The sequence below is a fragment of the Cygnus olor genome, chromosome Z (genome assembly GCF_009769625.2).
Source record: "Cygnus olor isolate bCygOlo1 chromosome Z, bCygOlo1.pri.v2, whole genome shotgun sequence".
Lineage (NCBI taxonomy): Eukaryota > Metazoa > Chordata > Aves > Anseriformes > Anatidae > Cygnus > Cygnus olor.
In genome coordinates this window covers 60,139,441-60,161,412 of record NC_049198.1, presented here as the reverse complement: position 1 = coordinate 60,161,412, position 21,972 = coordinate 60,139,441, and the positions used below count along the sequence as shown (strand labels likewise).

At 42.2% G+C, this 21,972-nt stretch overlaps 1 protein-coding gene across 1 annotated transcript in view; it reads right to left on the bottom strand.

Annotated features, from left to right (window-relative positions):
• Positions 1-21,972, bottom strand: part of KCNN2 (potassium calcium-activated channel subfamily N member 2) — a 131,712-nt gene that overhangs the window by 68,835 nt on the left and 40,905 nt on the right. Inside the window, exons 3-5 of the mRNA XM_040540892.1 lie at positions 8,704-8,783; positions 7,257-8,368; positions 7,078-7,173 (exon numbers count right to left, since the gene is read on the bottom strand). Of these exons, the coding sequence (XP_040396826.1) occupies positions 7,078-7,173; positions 7,257-8,368; positions 8,704-8,725 (1,230 nt within the window). The 5' untranslated portion in view covers positions 8,726-8,783. The remainder of the gene's footprint in view (positions 1-7,077; positions 7,174-7,256; positions 8,369-8,703; positions 8,784-21,972) is intronic.

Genomic DNA, 21,972 nt, shown 5'->3' with positions numbered 1-21,972 from the left:
AGGACTAAGAGTGGCCATTTACAAATAAAAAGATATTTAACGCCTAGCCATTGGATTTACTTTACATGGAATTCACAGGTGTATTTTCTCTCTGTCATGAAAAAGCTTAGTGTTTCTTCTAAAGGGATTTCATTCTGAAGTATCCATCAACCTTCAGCAAAATGAATGTGATAAGGAAGCAGCTTAGAAGGTGGATGCTGCTGCAGAATGCTTCTCTTCAGAATTCATCCCTCTTCACTCTTTCATGCTGTATCTAACTTTCACACTCTTTTGTTTTTAAAATGTCAACATGAAACTATTTTCATTAAGGACTGCTCAAACCAATGAATGAGTACAACTGCAGGGACCATTCAAGAAGCAAGAGCTGAATGAATCAGTAAGTTACAGTTGTGTGATTCCTGGCATCTACATTAAAATAGTACTATATTAAATATTGATGTGTTATATTAACTGAACATTTTTTGGCTGCAGAAGTATGGGTTCAGATACATCTATTTAAAGTGTAAAAATACTGTTTCACCACAGTCCTTACTTAAGAATTCTTTCCAAGCTGTAGATATGTTCTCATGACAGTCTCTTCCGATCTTCTGACAGCGATAAGAAGAAATTACTTAATGCAGCTTTCATTAAAATAATTGGACAAAGCCAATTTACATAACTTCAATAAAAATAAACTGACACAGATATTTTTGAATGAAAGTTTTTCCATTCATGTTTTCAACAAAGTGTAGCTTATATTATTTAAAAAACAAAAAAGTGTTATTAAATACTATTTTTCTTTGTGTTGTCATGATGTATTAACTTCTTTCTTTTCAACAGACAGAGACATAATTTACTTCCCCACAGAATTACTTGTTCTTCTGCATACTTCAGAGTTCATTTTCAGTTAATAAAAGATAGTTTGTACAATGACCAATATACTCAGCTTACCTGAAAGCTAATTACAAGATCAATTACAGCCTCTTCTCTTAGGGGTAATTTATGTCTTAAAAGGAGCTTCACAGGCTCAGAGCAGTAATTCGTCCTCGAGTAAGGGAGTGTGACAATGACTTTCATCATCAAAATCAAGGGTGAAAACAACTGACTGAAGTTGCATAGCAGCTTCCACACAGCTTTTTGAAACTCCTAAGTCCTATACAACAGCCACTCCTGTTCTGGTCTCTGCTCAAAATGGACCATAAGCATGTTCCAAATTAAATTCAAAGTCCTGAATACTACATTTAGTAGATCACATACAGACCATAACCAGAATCACAAGAACATTAATCTACATTTGTCAGGCTTGGTACACTTTTACTAAAATTCAGGTAAACCAGAGCTGTTGTCAAGCACATGACAAAATTTTCAGATCGGAAGTCCCTATAGCCAAAGGGTCAGATATGTACAATACTCCTATACTAAGAAGCTCATGCAGAATGTCTGAAAGATTGTAGACAGCAGTTATCTCTGCTAACTTCAGCTAAACTATGCAATTCATGCAAATACATGATCTAATCTTTGTTTACAAATGCTCTCCTCCAAGTGGGGCAATAACACACCTTCCCACACATCATTACACACATCTTGACGAACTAACAGCCCTAATAAAAACTGCTCAGAACAACAGTGCATAGGAACAGGCAATCTTAAGCATTGTCAGGCTGACCCTCAGGTACATTCAGTGACCATTCAGTGCCCTGACCATCAATCAGGTACAACCTCCTCATAAATACTAATGGAGGCTGTTGGGAATAAGCATCTCCTACGTGTAACTTCAGCGCAGAAGATTTCAGATGATTTTGGATGCTGACCAACATTAAAGGGCTCCCTATCCTGCCTTCCGTGCCGAATGCACAACAGCGCTGCTTCCAAGGGACACTGGGCACTTGCATCTTCTTCTGGGTCAATAGGCTCTGCAAAGATAAACTCATCCAAAACGTACCAAATGGAATTAAAAGCAATTATTTTTCACATAAATATGCCGAAGTGTTAATTTGACAGATACAGCACCCCTGGATCCCTACATGATTTTCTGCTGCATGGAACATATATTAAATGTGACTGGTGGAAGGTATTTTTAAGTTTGTAAATGAAGCTACTATATCTTAGATGGAAACTGCCACATAATCAGTTTTGTTACTGCCTGATCCGAGGCCTGTTATAATAAACAGAAAGAAACCACTAATTCTCAACAGGCTTTAGATCAGAATAAAATTATCACTCAAAGTTTATTTATTGATTTTCACCTGTCACCCAACTGACTTGCTTTTTGTTTTTGCAGCAGAAGTTTTAGTCTCTGTTTGTTAGCCCTCATGGTTCAACACACCTAGACAAAGGCTCTGTTTCTTTTCACAAGAAGTCAACAGAGCGCCAAAGAGACAGCCAGTGAGGTGCATATGTACCACCACAGTGAAGGCAAAATGACCAAACATAATTTGGCCGGCATAAGACGCATTACTGCTTGCGATGAGAAACTACAAGGGAGTTTAACTTAGTTTTTGTTTATGAATGCAGGACTTTTACTGAGGAACTTTCTGTTGATGTCAGTAGGCTAGTGAAAGTCCTGTAAGCAGTTTTTATTATAGTCATGCATTATGGAATTTATTCACACAATGTATTTATTAACACCCACTCTTGTTTCCTGGTACTGCCTGTTCCATTTTTGCAAGTTTTCAGGAAAAAGGTAAACAAAGAAAGGATTCTTGATTCTTCAAGAAGACATTTGAGTTCCCATCTATGATAACTTTCCATAAAATTAACAAAGATGGAAAGCGTTACATTCCAAATCTACCAGCAACACATTATTTTCCCCATCACTTCAGATGAATCTGAGAACCAAAGGTGCTTTATCCCTGCAGCCCTGGAGGCTCTGCCGTGAAAGTAGTTGCCTAACCTCAGCCTCTGAATTTGCATGACCTTCCACAGGAGTTCTAAAACGTATTGCTAGTTCATGCTGACGTAGAAGTGCTTAGAAATTGTCATTTCACATTAAAAAAAGGAGAGGATTTCTATTCACTTCTACAAAACACCAACGACTTCCATTTTTTCTGTATGAGTGAGAGCATCTGAATTAGGCAGTGGGAAAAGAGGTTCAGATCCTGTCCAGGAGAGCACAGGCAATTATTATTCAGGCCAGGCAATAGGAAGGCAACATTCATTTACAGAAGCGATAAACTAGGTAGTCCAGCATCAAAGCAAAAGTATTCCAGTGGACATAGGAGGACTACACCTCCTTCCTGCAGCTCTACCATGTGAAGTGCAATCCAACACTTTCTTAAATTCTATTATTAATCTAAGAGCAAATTCCATTAGAGAAACGTGGAATGGAATAGTAAGCTGTCAAAAACCAGCAGTTTTAACCATCTTGCATGCTGCTCCTTTAATTACGTAAAATAGCATTAAGTAACAAACTGTTTATGCGTGAAGTGGGTAATTAACACATTTTAAATTATTATGATAATTGTATCACGCTACCTTCTTAGCTCTTCCCTCCTTCACCTCTCCAAGCTCTCAACTGAAGTAACAGTCAGAGAAAGACCTGTTCAAGGCTGGGATAATTATGAGTTACATCTTTCCTAGCAATCTTCCTAACACAGGACGCTTGCTCTGCAGAACTGAATCAGCAACCACAAAAGCTTGGAGACAGAGTAATGAATAGCCTTCAGTCTCCCAGGTTTGATGTTTTTAAGATGAGAGGCATGACAACAACGGACCAAAAGGAGAATAAGCAGGTTTGGGGTTGTCACTACACTCCAACATCATTAGGGCAGTTTGTGGTTTTTTGTTTTGCTTGTTTCTGGGAGGGGGAGAGAAGAAGGGACCTTGCTTGTGATTTTTTTCCTCTTTTCTGGAAAGGACAATGTAAGCTAAGACTTTTCACTTAAACCTGCTGTTTTCATTCCACTACTGGTGCAGCCTTAACATCAACTCGACTGATCAAATTAGCAGCCCCTGCTCCGGAGCTGGAACAACTAACGCCACACAACCACCAAGCCCTCTCCATTGGCACTCCCGGCCTTCCACAAGACAGCGTGGCACCCGGACGGCCGCTCCCTCCCACCCAGGCCGGTGTGGAGCCACGGCAGGGTGCCGGGACCCCCATAGCACAGCAGTGCCACGGGAGCCCCCCGCCACCTGCTGCCCCCCGTCACAGCCCCGCACCATGCCCGGAGCTGTCCTCGGTGCTGAAGGGGAGGCGAGGAGCCCCCAGTCCTGGCAGGATGGGGGTGCCCCTGGCCCTGCTCCGGCCACAGATCGACTGGGGAAAAGGAGAAGTAAGCACAAAACTCATCCGCCTCACATCCCTGCGGTGCTCCTGGCTCTTGGGATGAATCCCAGCAGGTCTTTGTAAAACTCCCTGCCAACTCCCTTAGATTGTTCAGCTGGGCTGGGGAAGCAAAGAGTTTGTTTCTGCTGCCTGCATGACCTGTTTGCAGAGCAAAATGTACGGGCAAGGTCATGATAATGCAAAGACTACAGTCACCTGCTACACTGCCAGGCACAGCCACAGGCTTGCAGGGCAGTTCGGACTTCCACCCATAAATCAAGGTCATGGACTACTGGAATGAATAGAGAAGCAGATTGCTGTTAGAAGCAGTTTTAGCTCACCAGGTGTTTCTGAAGACTAAATCAGCAAGCAGCAATAATTATTACTGTCATCTTATTCCTCATCATATTTTCTTTTCAAGATTTGTAGAAAAATCTACTTCTAGTTAGGGTGGTTAGTGTGCATCCGAGTATGAAACATCCTGCACTGCAAACAGAACAACACATCAATGTTCTTCTGTTCTACAGAAGAATTCTTTTTCTCTCAATTATATCCTGCTAGTTTACACAACACTCACTCGTAAAGTCTAAGTATGTTTCAGAGGAGAATTAGAAAAGAATGTTTAAACGTGCACAGGACTGACAAATAGTCGGTGCAAACAGTGCTCCAGGACACAACCAGCCATCTGTGGGCATGATTCTACAGATGTAATTCATGAAAGATTCTCTAGCAGGATACCTGCTTGAATTAAAGACGAGTTTGCCATCAGAAAATAGTCAGCTTTAACGATTATTTAAAAAGCACCACATTATCACGGTTACAGAGTATTTTCGTTTGCCTGGAATAGATTCCACACTTTCCTAAGACAAAGCGTTTTAAAGGTACTTCTTGTTTTGAGATGCCAGGTGTAACACAAGTTTACCGCTGTAGATGGATGTACATTTTGCTCTGCACATTCTTCAACTTATTTTTAAAAAGTCACATCTGCGTACAAAACTTACTGTCCCAAAATTAAAAAGCTGTCAGATACAGGATAGCTAAGGGTGGTACTGTGCTCATTCCTTCTAACAGGCTCCCTGAAAACAGAACTTCCCTTCCGTTTTCCAGATGAATGACGGAGCTCTTTGGGTCTGCAGCTCACTCCAGGTCTTGCCATGGCTACTGCAGTCCCTCAGACAAAAACAGAGAGCACTACTGTTTTAACAGCAGCTATACTGGTGTTCTACACTGTCAGGCAGCACTGAAAACTATGTTAACCTTGATTAAGTCACATGATTGCATAACTCCTTCCAAGCAGTCTCATATATGAGGAAGCTCTTTGAAACGACCAATACAAAAAGAAATTATATCTTAAGTTTAAGACTGTTTTTCTGACAGATAAAACATCTCTAAAAGAATGAAAAAAAGTAACTACTAACCTGAAAAAAAAAATACAGGTCTCAAAGAAATTACTTAGTGCAAGCTGATGCATGTAGAGATCTACAGCTATTCGGTTATCCTACATAAGAATTTCCATTTAAAGTTTCTGTAAAATGCCTTGAGTAATTCAAACATTTGCAGTGCTTTCTTTCAAGCTTTGTTCTTAACGTTTCAAGCACCACTTGTAGGACAGCACACCAGAGAAGAAGGCTCCCACATGCAGCAGCAATACTTATTTACACGGATAAAGAACCATCTTCATCAGTATTACAGTAGTTTATAGAGTACTTTTTCACCAGAATACTTGCTTATTGAGTACAATATTATTAAACAGCTTTCAATATCTTTGATAGTAACACAGATAAACTGGGTTCTGAGCCAGAAACAGTTTTGCATGTGTAAGGACTTCACAACAGTATCCAATTTGGCAAAGAGTCTTCAGTAACGTAATACTTCTCTAACATTATCTTAAGTAGAAGAGCACGGTACCCTTTCACATTGGAACTACAGCATTCGTTTGTGCAGAAGACGGGAACTAAACAATTGTTAATTTCTCTTTTTACTGACTGCTACCACTGAAAAAGTCTTCTTTGCCCTTGAAGCCTGTCATTTCAGCCTGTAGCTGAAGGCGGTTCTAATTAGGAAAAGCAAAAGCACAGACAGATCTACGAGTAAGGCATTTTTCTCTTCAGAACTTTGAACACTATCTGTTGTATGTTTCAGTTTAACTGAAACGATGAATTTTAATGTCTTGGTCAAAAAAATTTACAGCTGATATTAGAACTAAGTCTCTCGGGCAGAACCTGCGACAGCATTTGTTAGACTTATTCTACAGCCTTGGCCAGTATGTTCCTCCTACCCTTAGCCCTACCTTTCCTGACAGTTCTCCTCTGTCCCACTCCCAGTGGCTGCGTGGCGTTAAGACAGGTCAGACATAAGTCTTCCCCCGCTTTTTAAATATTCTCCTGGAGTATGCTATACCTGAGGCAGCACAGGGAAGACTACATACCTCGCACCGTGTGGATGATTAACCTTGCCATCAAGAGAAAACACATGGCATGAAATTTAGTCAACGGGAAACAGAAGACTGTTGCTGTACCTCTGCTACAGAAGACAGCAGGCATGTCATACGGAAAGCGTGTTATAACGTGAGGGCTAAGGGATCCTACAGCACAATGGCAGGTACCAGTACCGAACACGCAGAGCTCTCTGGTACGTATGTGTGTTCATGCAGCCTGCCGCCTGTCCCTCCTGGGTTGGGATGCATTCACTGAACTCTGGTGAGTGCTGAGCTTCTATCTGTGCTTTCTGAGCCAGCGGGAAGTGTGACCTGCTAACCGGCTGCCCCTAAAACCACTGCCTCGCCAGCATATCCCTGCCAACACCCGTCCATCCCCTGAAGGAAGCATTACCTGGATCTCCCGCGCATGGTACACGATGATGAGCCCAAGCAGGATGATGGTGGAGAGGCTAATAAGGCATTTCAGAGCGAGGGAATACAGCGACTCCTGCAACAGAAAGACAACACAGACCCTCAGACACACACAACACAGGGACCAAGGGCAGCACTGGGGGGCTCAGGGCCCGGTACCTTGGTGTAGGCGCCCCAGGACAGCTCGGTCTCGATGACCATGACCACGATGCCGAACATGCCAAAGATGAGCGCGTAGTCGCTGAGGCGCTTGCGCTTCTCAAAGAGCGCGCGGCGGTGCCCCAGCTTGTAGCCGATGTTCTGGTTCTTCTTCTTGCTGGGCTTGCTGCCGCCGTTGTTGGGGCCGCCCGGGCCGGGGCCGGGGCCGGCGGGGCCGTACAGGGCCAGGTTGTTGGAGTTGTTGTGCTCGGGCTTGGACACCACGATCTCGGGGGCGGCCGAGGAGGAGGCGGCGGCGGGGCTGGGGAGCGGCGGCTGCAGCGGCTGCGCTTCGGAGTCCATCTCGTGGAGGTTCCTGCGGGACGAGCTCAGGTTGCTGAGCGGCCGCATGACGCCGCCGTTGTACCTGCAGCTGCTCATGGCTATTTCGGTGAAGGGGTTGCTCTCCCGGCGCTGCTGCTGCTGGTGGTGGTGATGATGGTGGTGGTGGTGGAGGTGGTGCAGGTGGGTGCTGCCGCTGCTGACACTGCTGCTGGGGCTGGCTGCCTGCTGCTGCTGCAGGCTGTGGCACTGGTGGTATTGGGCGAACTGGTGCGGCTGCCTGCCATGGCTGGACGGCGTGAGCTCGCTGACGTTCAGCTGGCTGCCCTGCCGGGACGAGGCGGCGGACGACAGCGGCGACGGTTGCGTGCGGAGGGCGAGGGGCGACGAGGCGCGGAGCAGCAGCGGCAGCTGGTCCCCGGCGGCGGCTGCCGCAGCAGCCCCGTAGTAGGCGCAGTTGTTGCACTGGAGGCACGGGCTCTGCTGCTGCTGCTGCTGCTGCTGCTGCTGCTGCTGCTGCTGGAGGCTCGCCTTATCCGCCGGCGGGCGCTGCTGCTGCTGCTGCTGCTGCTGCTGCTCGGGGCCGAAGCCCGGCGGGAAGTGCCGCGGCGCCTCCATGCCGGGGCCGTTAAAGCCGCCGCAGGACCGGGCGGTGGTGCACCCTGCGCAATGCGTGACGGTCGGCAGGGGAGCGTCCTGCTGCCGCCACGACGGGCCCATCCCGGCTCCCGTAGAATCCGGGCGGCGCGTCCCATTGGTCGGGCCGACCAAAACAACGGGCATCACGTCACCTGCGGGGCGGGCGGGGGGGGCGGGGGGGCAGCGGCGTGAGGCGGCGGGGGAGGTGCCGGGACCCGCGCCACGCCACGCCTCCTCCCTCGGGACCACGCCCCCCTCCTCCGGGGCCACGCCCCCATCCCGGAGCCACGCCCCCTCCCGGAGCCGCGCCCCCGCCCTATAGCCCCAGTCGCCCGTGGCTCCGCCCACCCGGTAGCTCCGCCCACCCAGTGGCCCCGCCCCCCTGAGCCCCCCGCCGGGGGTTGCCGGGGCCGCCCGGGGCTTCCCGGGGCAGTCCCCCCCTCCCCCTTTCCCCGTACCGCCCCCCCCCACGTCCCCGTCCGCTCACATCTGCGCCGCCTCCGGAACATGGGCGCCTTGCCTTGCCTTGCCTTGCCTTGCCTTGCCGCGGAGCTGTCCAGCGCCGCCCTGCAAGACACAGCGGCACACGATCGGCACCGGCAGGCACCCCGCGAGGGGAGCGACCCCTCCCCTCCGCTGCCCCCCAAGTGTCCCCCCCCCCCCCCCACCCGGTGGCAGAGGGGAGGCTGCTGAGGAGCGGACCGCGGGGAAGGTAAGCGATTTGATTACAAGTGGGCTAATTGCAGCCCAGCTCGGAGCGTAACGCGGGCCCCTCTCGTTGTCTTTATTTTTCTCCATCAGGCCCTTAAAGGCTGAGAAAACAGCAAAAATGTAAGTTTTTTTTTTACACCCTTGCCTTCTCCCTAACATTAAACACAAAATTTGTGAGCGCTTTCCGGGACAAAAGCCCGCATCCGTGTAATTTCCGTGCCTCAAACAACTCCCGCTTCCTTTGAAACTACAGACTGCATTAGGAGAAGCAAGCCGAGGTGCCCTGCCTTGGTAAGAAGCCCAGGGAAGCACTGTCAGGAAGTTTTTATATCTCAGGTACCTCCTCGTTAACCCAGGTGTACCTTTTAAAGCAAGCACGCCCTGCCCACGCACAATCAAACAGCCCTCGTTGATGTAGCGCACACCATGGGTCCAAAATGTAGGTGGACCAAAAATTCTTGAATTAACAAGTATCAGCATTGGTTATTTTGGAAAAGAGCACCCACAGTCGGAGTATACATAATATATAGCAGCACAAGGCCCTGTGAAAATACTAAATTCCTTCAGCAATCAAGTTTTGAACAAAAATCCACCAACACATTCCTACATGAATGATAAAGCACTTTCCAAATACATCACTTCGTGGTTTTAAATTATACCATGGCACTAACGTGTAATTGGATGATCTCCATCACAGCCAGTTCTCCTGAGCACCAGAGTCACACACACACATACACAAATAAATAAATAAAAATAAAACGAAGCTCATATTTTAAAAGTGAACAGGACGTTTAACACTGCTTCATGTCTTCCACTGTTTGCTTGTAAAAGCATGGTGCCGTAATTCCATCTCAGTGATTCTGTTTTGCCTGTGTTTTCAAACACATGTGAATCGCATGGATCTTAAAAATTTTAGGGAGCCTGTGCTTATATCACTGTATAAATAAAGCTCCTGCACAGAGCTGCTGTCCTGTTGTTATGTTTTCTGAAGTAATTTAAGCTTTAAATGTTCTCAGGTTTCATCTTTCCTTTTTTGTTCATGTCATGTCCTTCGTGTTCAATTAGGGGTACTTACTACCTCTTACAGGTTGTCTTTAGCAGAAGATCTCAGGACCTAGTTTCCCATGGCAGATTTTTTACCAAATTTGTAAATCTCCATGTTTTACTTCGAAGTCACTGTGTCTATGTCCTGTATTTTCATCTAGTCTGGTCATGCAAGGTTTTATGAAATTGTGAAGAAAAAATTGATCTTTTTAAAATCTTGATAGACTAGAAATACATGATAGTTGTGTTCTGCATGGGGAAATGATTGCGTTTATTTTTCTAATTCGTACATAACAATTACAAATCCCAATTTTAATATATCTCCTGTTGATATCCCTTTCATATGTAGAACCGGCAAGGGCACACTGCTGCTACTAGCTTTTGGATATCTCATCTGTTTGCTTGATTGTTTCATTATGCAAATAAACAAATGAATATTCCTGCATTTAACACAAGAGGTCATACTAATCACACAGCATGTTATAAAACTAATCTGCCGGAGGTTTTATTTCAGTTCCATTGTACAACCTGGGATATCACAGTCTCAAGGTCTACAGTAAGAACTGGTGAGAATTTGCTTCTTCATATCTAGGGAGGTAAACCTTCCTCTCTATGACATTGGCAAATGAGCTGAGATAAAAAGATGTTATTTAATCTAGCATATTCCCTTTTAAAGTATTTTTAAAGTTCACTTTTAGAAATGAATGTAATTAATTGCAGAAATATAACATATTCTTCACTTGAATTGAATTGCTATATATTCACTTACATCACAAATAAATTAGCATGGGCAGCTCAGAACTACTGAAACATACTAAAACAGTAACAGTGAACCAAACGTTATCTGTTTGGGCTTGGGGGCTTTGGTTTTTTTTCTACCTTTTTGTTATACACTGGATGGAACTGCTCTTCTTACTGATCTTACTGATTATCGTAGGTCCTGCTGCTGTTTTGCCGAAGAGGCTGTTTTTACACTTATATGTGCATCTGTGTGCATGCTTGCACATGCACCTTTGTATAAAGTAAGAGACAATTCCTGCAGATCTCATGCAGTAATTATGATGATTGGAGATGTTTGGAGAACAGATATTTTTTTCTAAACCCACTAACTGCAAGAAGAAAATAAATTCTGTGGAACAAAACTATTAGTAGCAGGACAGGAAGCTCAGCAGACACAGGAAAAATTAGATTTTTGAGAGGGAAAAAACACTATGAAATATTTGAAGTGACAGCTAATGGCTAGTGGTTTCAAAAGCTCACATAACATCCAGTGAAGATACAACACCTACAGGCTACAATAACAGGTATTAGAAAGCTATTTTGGCTGCTATCCTATTGCCCCCATACATGCCAGACTCCTGTTAAAATCACGGAGGATTCTGCACTCATAAAAATGTCAAAGGATATAGGAATATATTAAGAAGAAGGAAACAAAATGAATGAAAAAAAGCTAGGAAATTCCATTTTGTATCAGTATTTTGCACTCAGAGTGTGTCCTGCATAAGGAGTTTCTAGAAAGCACTAAAGGAAACAGTCTCGTTTGGTTTGCAAGAAACAAGCGGGCACATAGCTGAGCGTACACACAGCAGATGCCTTTCAAGTGGAAGCAGAGTCACAGTAAGATAAACAGAGGTAACGCAGATAGCAATAGGGTATCAGAAAATCATTCAGAGGTACCCATGCAGTTCTAAAAATGCTTTGTGAGGCCACAGCAAAACAACCGCAGTTCAGCTGCCAAGGCGATGAGATGTGAACTACCCGCATGAGCCACATGTGTAACTTACCTTTCACATACCATCTGGCAGGGCTTTACCCACCAGATGGCTCTGACATTCACCCAGCAGCTTCCATCACACAGTTGTGATGGTGAGCTGGCATCCCACCCCTGCTGCACCTCTGCTGATTCCAGAGGCCTTCTGATAACATGCCACAATAGCAGGAGAAGGAGAAGAAATACCGCATGATGATTCCTTGCAGTATATACCAACATATCAGAAGGAAACATACTTTACAGCTTCTGCTTTTGATTTTATACTCTTCCACTAGTCTGCATGTTCTTCTGCTCCTCCAGTGTATCACTAGCAGAAATGCAGATTCATTCCAGTTCAAAACCTTCACCTGTTACAGGGGACATTTTGGATAACCAACAGATTTTCAAAAGTATGTACGCCGTAATTCTTGGGGGTGCTGCTTAAGAAGTGCTGCTTAAGAAATGCATAGAATTGCTACATGCCTTTCCTCCAGTCAAGGGAACCTCAAGGGATGGGCTTTTTCTTTTTAAATTAAAAAGTATATATATTAGTACTATTAAACATTAAAAATGTAGGAAGGGATCCACAAAGCAGCTAGGAAAAGTGTTTTTTCCTTAAGTCAGTTCTCCACCCTTTTTGGATATTATTATAGTACTTTGAGGTCACACAAGCTTAATGACTTTTCTTTCTCGTCCCCACTTTTTTTTTCCTTTTTTTTTTTTTTTTCTCATTATGGAGATATTGCCACCTACAAGGAATTTCTCATCTAGCTAATTGTATCAGTGTTAATACTATCTTTCATGGCCATTGCAGGTGCTCAGCAGGTGACTATTACATTATTTTTAATCTGACTGCAGTTTTGAAACAGACCTTTAACTCAGCACAGTTACTGAAATTACAAGATCATGCGCTGTTTCTATTTCAGCCTATGCAAATACAGAGAGTGACTTCAAGTGTGTGGGGGTTAGCAAGTGTGTAAGCTTACTTTTAACTTCATAGAATCCTGTATTTGAAAAATTTCAATCCATTAAGACCAGTGAGAGTGCTTGCATCTAACTATAAGATTGCACCTTGCAAAGCTGGCAGTGCACAAATTGATGTTAGCTGTGCTTTTCATCTCCATAAAATATGTCACTTCTAACTCATGTAGCAATTGATTCTAAATAACTACATTTCATTTGCCCATATTTGAAAAATACTAAATAAGTTTTTGCATTGGTACTTTATCATCAGTGCTTCCATTTTACCATCAGAAAGTAGTTACTATGGATTTGCAGTGGTGTTATATTTGGAAAGTTCATACTAGTTTTCTTAATAACATGATCCTCTACTAGTCTATGAAATGTGAAAGATGGACTTTGCTTTTACCAGATTGTAAATGTGTGGCATATATGGTTGCTTTCAAAGCTTAAATCCACTGTTGGTTCTTACAGTCAGCAATCTTCCGAAATCAAAACAGGAACTGGAAAGTTGCTTACTTGGTTGTGTTTTCTGGGGGCTTTTTTGTTTTTGCAGTTCTGATTCATGGAAAGACTTCGCAACTTCTACAGCACATTCAAATCCCATAATTCTGTTTGCTTGTTGTTGTCACTATCATACCTAAAGCCTTTTGGATACAGTCAGAACACATTTAAATATAAGTTCATGTAGTGGTCCTGTTTGCAGAAATCAGCCCTGCCAGGTCAGAGCATGGAAGACGGGGGAGAACTCTGCTGCTCAGCTGGTGTCAAAGGAGGTGGTTATTAAGGAAATCTCAACTTCAAGCTGGCTCTGGTTTGATAAGCTTGGCAACTGAACCACTGCTTGAAGTGATATTCCAAAAAGGTGCAGAAAGTTTTACAAAATATTTGTTCTCAGGAGTGTACTTCTTCTCACTTCTCTCCTTTGTTCCCTATTTTTCCATACTACTCAACCAAAAATTAAATGTGTTTTTTGAGGAAAAGACTAGAAAGTTCTAATTTAAAAAAAAGTGTAAAAAGATAGGGATTAAGACTTTTCACATAACCCATAAAATCTTGCCCCATTCAGAAGACGTTTCTAAAGAATTAAACTTCCAACATTTCAGCTGGGTAACAGACACCTCAGCAACCCAGCTTACAAGATTAGTATCTCTTGTATTGGTAGAGTTACATTTTAAAATACAAGTGACACTAGATTGCTTAAAAAAGTTAGGATAAACAGACAATTTCTCTAAAGAAAAACTAACTTTTGTCATTCTGTCTACAACTAAACACATTCAAAATGTATTCTCTGCAGAGGAACTACATTCAAGTAGTCGAGACAGGAAATATACAAAAAAAATGGTTTCTTCACTTCTGACAACCATTTTAGATTCTTCATCTTTTTGGAAGATCAAAATAATGAGTAAAATGGAAAGATCTAGATTTAATTAGGAAATCTCTGCTCTAACTATTATAGAGCATGTCCTAGAAGTTCTTAGACTAATTTTCCCAATATTAAAAATGTATCAGTGTTCAAGCAGGTCTGAATAAAGCAAGTTTTTCGATTGCATTGAAACCTCTTCTCTGGATAAGAAAGATACCCATAGACATGGAGGAATACATTGTCCCTTTTGTGATCATTACTGCAGAACAAATGACCTACATAGGTAAGAGATCTCTCTGTATTGCCTTGTAAATGGCAGTGCAGATGTCCGACAGTGTTGAGAGCAGCAAGTTGTTGAATTCTCTGTCCCATGCTACTCAGTAATGCAGACAGATTCTTTTTGAGGACACAGTTCTGCTGTTCAGCCAGACAGTATTTTCCCGAAGGATGTAGATGTAACATCTACATCTGCCTTCACACACCTCAATTCTAGGCACCACTACAGCATCCAAGCACATGAATTAGAGGGATGAACAAACCAGTATGCAGAGACTGTGCTAGTCAGGAATACAAACTGAGGATAGGAATGCTTCTTCAAGACCAACATGAATCTCCTATTCAGGTTTTGTAGCCTGGAACTCTCTTTTCGTGGAGTAGGAGCCTAAGCGTTTACTTTTAAACACCATCAGCCATTGTGTTCTCTTCTTAAATGTCAGCTAGGTGGTCCTGGGTGCTTCTTCTCCACATATACATGGTAGGGAAGAAAACATGATCTTCCTTTCCGTCAGCCTAGATAGACTGGCACACATACTCCATCTGAGAGAGTGGGCTCTAAAAATCAAGCTCTAATGTAGTAGAGGGATGGGGCAAATTATCATTATTATTATTTAATAGTAGTAGTAGTAGTACTAGTAGTATTTTATTACTACTGTGTGATACTACATGGTTTTTGGTTCGAACCCATCAACAATCAAAAGGAAGTCCTGACTCTGTTTTGATCAGAATCTAAACTTCCTAATTCTCTGGCTGAAAAATAAATTATCCACAGAGTTTTACTCCTTTCAACTTGTTCAACTCTGTTTCAAGTGTAATATTTCTGTTTCTACAGGCAAGTATTTACACAGACCAAATGCAGGTGCCAAGGGATCTTTGTTCATGTCCTTGTACAGAAGTATCCCTTTGCGGATGTAAACATACATCTTGTGAAATTACAGGTGTGATTTTCTCATGAAACACAGTGGCATGCATTTGCAGAAAGGTGGCTGCTGTATTGCAGGCACAAATTCTGCCGATACATTTGTGTCTGCAAGAGCACCTGTAACTTCAGGACTGCAAATAGACTGGAAAGTGAGAGGTGCTAAAACAGTGAAAATGGATACACGGTTCTCAAACTGGAGGAAGAATTGGCACTTACATCTTGTATGAGGTAAAGTGTGAACTTGCATGATAATGCCCGCTAGTAAGCTCACAAATAATATTTTTGTAAGTAGTTAAAAGCAATTCAAGTGGATCAGTATTGCTCATTAGTCTCTGACCTGCAGTGTAAAAGTAATACATGACAACAGAGCTAGAAATGAAAACAAGACAGCAGTCACTATGAAGGAATACTGAAACTGTAGAGATGAGCTATGTGAGATGGAAAGCATGAAAATGGGGGATAAAAGAAAAAAAAAAAAAAGCTGCAATTCCAAAATAGAAGTGACAGCAGATGTTTACAGAGAGAGAGAGAAACTGAGATATAGGAATTGAAAAGTGTAATTACAAAAATGAGAGGTGATGTTTTGGCCATCATACAATACACGTACAAAAGAATTTGTCTAAATTTGATGTGCCACCAGCACTGAATTTCTTAAAAAGCAAGAATGTCAGTAATTAAATGCCAATGACAAATTCTGGGAAGAGATTTTATCCTTGTAGAATATGAAATATCATTTTGGCCTAACTCCTGAACAGCAAAAGTTGGCTAGCTGGTGTAAGATACATGCACTTTTAAAGAGCAGTTCTACCAGAGAACTCATCATCATTGCAAATGGTCTGTGTCCTCAGGAGATGGCTGCAGCACCCTCGTCTTGTGCTCAGTATGGCAGATAAGGCCCGTGAGCTCCGGGACTGCTCCTCCTTGTAGCCTGTGCCCAGGACCCAGGATTAGACGAGTATCTGTCCCCGCAGGGGCCAACCAGGGACTCTGTAGGCTAAGGAGGGCTGAGGAGGCAGCAGTAGATAGAGGGGTAATCTGCTTCATACACCAGTATTATGAGGGCAGGGCAGCGGGGACACATTCAAGCTGACTTTAAATGACCTGGGTCAGAGAAGCCTGGTGGCCATTGCGGAAGGCTTAGACGGTGCTACTTATCAGATGCTGCTTATGGGGACAAGCAGAGCTCTGCTGCTGGGGCCCCCTCCCAGCGCTCCCCGCTGCGCAGCAGGCCTCGGAGGGCCTGCCCATCTGATCTCAGCCTGCTTCCTAATAGCTTTGGCAGCGATGGCTATGAGATAATAGGTCTGATCTCCCTTATGAGATCTCTTCTTTTAAATGCCAGATATAAATCTAAATTGATACCCAAGATGCCATTTAATCTCTCTCACTTGAAAACTCAGGTTTACCAGGACAGTAATCTGAAAAGGTTTGCATTTTATGGAAAAGAACCCCATTATAAATTTTGAATATTCTCATTTCTGAAATTTCATGTACTTACCAGTAACTTTTCTAGTAAAAGAGAGGACAGAAATCCTGTTCTCTTTTTTTTTTTTATATATAGCATATATTATTTCTAGGTCCTTTTATTTAACATTGTGGGTTGTAAATATTTAGAAGACCACTCAGAAAAGCTAAGAAGTGAGATGGGCATGTAGTGTTTTCTCACAAGTGTTTTCTGTCCCTTACCAATGAAAATTAACCTTTTCCCAGCCTACTTTAGCACTAAACTGCCCTTCTTGAAAGGAAATGTCACAGTGCAGCACTTCAGAGAAGAATGCTGCAGCATTGCCTTCAGTTAAAAGTCATTAAACTGTTCTCATGGTTATTCTTCATCCTGTTACTTATGCATCTCCAGTTGTGACTGCATATTGAAGCGTTTCACTGAGCTACCTGCGGTGACAGGCAATATTCCTACATTAGGTGACTTTGTATGAGAAGACTAAAAATTGTTTATTTATTTGTCATTATTCGTTTTATTATTATGTCCATTAAAGCAATAGCTTCCCAGGATTCCCAGCTTTATAACATTTGTTTAAGCCAATAATTCGTAATTATTCATAATTCGTAATTACTGGTCCACCCTAACACCGTTTATCCTTGTTAAGTCATGTACAAAGATTAACTTCGTTTACTTTTCAGGAGACTTTTGAATGTTCAGGTTTTTCTAAATATATGTGTAACAGACCAGTAGAGTCAAGGGGACAGTCTATTGTGCTATACCTGTGAAGAATATGGGTTAAGCACTCAGCAAGTTATATCAGACTGTTAGAAGTAGTGTGCTAAATCTTAGCACACTAAATCTTAGGAATTTCTTAGCTGATTTATTTTGCCAAAATGACTATTGGATTAGCTGTTTAGCAATTCTGAAAACTAAGCCAATTACTACACTACTAACAGAACCCTTTCTTAGTTCTAGTACAAGCTTTTATCTTTTGGTACTAGGCAGAAGAGGAGGGCAAGTAGTCCGGATCTAAAGAAGTGGCACAGTGCCAGCGCAAGAAAACATGAGTCACTTCCCTGGATATAAAGCCTTTTTATATAATAATGTAAACATAACAATGTTTTTCATCAGGTTATGTAGAAAATGGATACTGGGCATGTGCTTAGTGAACCATCTGAGCGGAAAGCATTAGAATAATCAGTAGGTTAGATTGAGGACAGCTATTTTTTATAGTCGCTTTCATTCTCTTGTAGCATTGCAATAAGAGTATTAAAAAAATACAAACATCATATTAAAATAGATTATTTGAATTATGCTAATTAAGGGTCAAACAAAATATATGAAAAGAGGCAATAAGTATTTCAATCAGAGGTAATGGAAAAGTGGAAAGTACTTTCCCAGTAGCTATACGAGCATGGACACCAATAAGACATGCTAAATGAGAAGAACTTTCAGGGAGAACACTAAGAAATTTGTATCTAACAGTCAAAGAACTGTGCACAGTATCATTGGGTTTGTTCACCTGCTGCAGAAATTTCATATTTCTGCATGAAGAGATTGCATAAATATGTTTATGAAATAAACGTGTTCTTCTGTGTGTTCTCAGTTATATATGAATGAATGAAACAGGCAAGGAGATTCAAAACATAAAAAGACCATTTCTACTTCTTACAGAGCACGAATCCTTAATTTAGGTTTATATAGCTGTCTGGCACCACTTAGGACTTTCCAAAAATAGAAGAACTACCTGATAACAATTTCGTGTAAATCTAGATTTTTTTTTTTTTGTGCTAGGCAGTAATCCATGTGCATCCATTTCGATAAAGAGAATCCCTCTTGTTTTAGCAAACTAAAATAAAATGAAAGAATAAGGTCACTGATGAATTTTTAGATGTTTAACAATAGGTATTTAGCTCCAAATAAATAAATAATAGCAATGAATAATCATAAATTAGCTGTGCTTTTTTTTCCATAGCTACTGCATATAGCAATAATATTTATAGCAGTACCATTCCCAGTCCATCATAGACATAAACATGCATTTTTCACAACAAGCTAAGTAAAATTACTCTCCTTTAGCAAAGAGAAAATCAGCACTTTTATAACATCTGTTAAAAAATCTTTTTGTATTGTCTTCATTTTCTCTGAATACCTGCCATCCTTCAGTTTCAGGAGTGAACTTTTGGGGGGTCATTTTTGGCCACCAAATTGCCAGTCTCCAGTCAGTTTTTTCCAGTGATACAGTTTAGCACTAAGTGAACTGGGATGGAGATGCGTCAAAATCCTGAAACTTGAGAAATGGCAAATGAGTGAAACACAAAATACCATGGCAAACGAAGAAACTGTTGGAAGAGAATCTACACTGGGAGCTCAACAATACTTCCCAATCTTATATTTGAATCTGTATTTACTTGGTTTTAGAAATTAATTTGAAAAGATGCTCACTAAAAGTAGAAACATACACAATATGTATTCTTGGACACCCTGTCTCATTTCAAGAGTTGCCTGCTTCAAACAGCTGCTCAGTAGCTTTCATAGTATAAGTTACCAGTTCCAGAGAATCGCAGAACCATTAAGGTTGGAGAAGACCTCCAAGATCATCTGATCCAACCATCCCCCTACCACCAATGTAACCCACTAAACCACATCCCTAAGCACCATGTCCAACCTTTCCTTGAACACCCCCAGGGACGGTGACTCCACCACCTCCCTGGGCAACCCATCCCAATGCCTGACTGCTCTTTCTGAGAAGAAATGCCTCCTCATTTCCAACCCAAACCTCCCCTGGTGCAGCTTGAGGCCATTCCCTCTAGACCTATCACTGATTATCTGCGAGAAGAGGCTGACCCCCAGCTCCCCACACCTTCCTTTCAGGTAGTTGCAGAGAGCAATAAGGTCTCCCCTGAGCCTCCTCTTCTCCAGACCCCAGTTCCCTCAGCCGCTCCTCATAGGGTTTGTGTTCTAGACCCTAGCAGATGGATTTCTTAATCAGGATTTTTTAATTCTCTCTCACCTGAGTACGTCTCTACAATAATAGTGCAAAAAGGTGAACTCTGTTACTCTAGAGCATAAATGATTTAACACTAAAATGTTTAACTAGTGAAATTCCTTCCTACTAAATGCCCATTCTGCACCAGAGAGCATCATTTAACCTCTGCAACAAGAACAAGAGTTTAAAAACTCTGCACCACATCAACAACAGAATTAAACGCTGTATTTCTCAGCACTATAACTGTTCTCCTTCATCTAGGCAGCTAATATAATCCATAACCTTTACTTGCAGATTACAACTAGAAACAGAGGAAATTAAACAGCTGTCTGCCTTGCCTGGTCTCTTGGAGGACCCTTCTGTTGTGGGTCCCAGTATGTTGTGTTGTGCTGAGGCTCAAAGAAGACCAGGTACTGAATTGCACAACAGTGCACCAGCAGCAATATCACACCAACCAAGGTTCCCTGATTCCCTTCCATAAGCTGATTCATCGACTGGAGAACCAAAGAGTGGTCAGCAAGACTCACTTGCCCTTTAATGGTCCCATATGGCCATTGAGAAAGTCTAATGGAGAGTGGAGGCTTTGTTGTGGCTCATCACAAAGAGTTAGTCATCAAACTGGGACATTGAGCAGAAACATGGGAACCTGATTTAGCCAGTAGACAACTTCCATCTGAAGGATCACAGCACTTTACAGAAGATGCCAATACAGAGTACACTGGATAGACTCCCAGATCCAAACTGTTTCCTGGGGTACAATATTCATCACCACTCTCTACAAAATGCAGGGGTGGTGGAAAAGGGAAGAAGAGGATGCTGTGATGCCTGTGCATACTTTGTCTGCTCAGCACACACCCAAGATGCAGAACAAAGAGGGTCAATATATTCCTCTGCTTGATGAGCTTTAATGTGCATCTTTCAGCTCAGTGCTGTAGCCACTAACCCAGAGGGTTTTCTGAAATGGGACTCTTAATAGAATATACTTTAAACATGCATTAGTACTGGGACTGAAATCCAGGCTTCAAAATCCCAAGTGACTTCCTCAGCCATTAGTCTGTAGAGCTTTGCAATGGCTATTTAATTATTCTGTTCAACAGTAAGAGTAATAGAGAAAACCTTACCCTATATTCTGTCAATTAGAGAATTCAGCTCAGAGGGATTTAAGATTTCATCACACAGAAGAGACAGGTGTCTCCTATGCCAGCGGACATTCGTAGCCCTTAGGATTATTTAATAAGTGAATTTTGGGGTAGTGGCACCTCTGTTTCTAAAGAGGGCATAAGGGGAGGAGAAAAACTGGGTAGTGAGTTATAAAAACGCCTATTGCAGTTTGCTGTGATGGTAAGAGCGGTAGGAGAAATACTGAAGATCAACTGATTGTTTCTTGACAGGCATAGACATAAGGTTGGGGCCTACCCTAACATTACGTGCAAGTTTCTAGTCCTGGGCACCCCCAAAACCAAGGCCTTGAAGCCATGAATCCTGATCTTATGCATTTTAATAAGTCCCCCCAAAAGAAGTGATCAAGACTGACATTTTGAATACCTACCCCCTACTTACTGCTTTCTCAGTAAAAGAGGATATGGGGAACACAAATAAAGGAGGGATTAATTGGTCGGTATTTCTGTATGCACCTGGATATTCAAGATGAAATAACGGAATTAGAAACAGCAGAATATGTAAACCCTTGCTTAAGACTGCATCAACACAATATAGCTGGGAAATGGCCAATATGATGCCAAGGTTCCTAGGAAGATAAGCAATGCTACAGACCAGTAAACCTGCTGTCTGGATAGCAAAAGTGAGTGAAAACTATAATAGAAGATGGAAGTAATACATACATGGATCACTATGGTTCTAGGGAAGAATCAATATTTTTTCTTGCCCTTAAGGAGGAGCCATATCTAAGAATTAGTTGGATTTCCTTGAAAAAAATGAACACAAGTGTGTTAAGAAAGCAGAAATATTTAATACATTTGGATTTTCAAAAGGCAATTCAGCGGGAACCTGAAATCAAGTTCTCTTTGTGGTAAATAATCATTACTTCTTTTCCCCTCTGTATAATTTTCCTTAAGCATTAAAATAGACTGTTATGTGGTAAGGCCACACCACTAATATTTACTAAATCATTTTGTTTACTGAGGCAGAATAGTGAGTCACTGCAACAAAACATTTCAAACATTAATTCTAACAGTTTTTTGTTGTTGTTTTTTGTTTTGTGTTTTTGTTTTTCTGCATATCTAAGATTACATTAATAAGTACTAAGAGAATGCATAGCAGCCCTGATAGTCTTATCT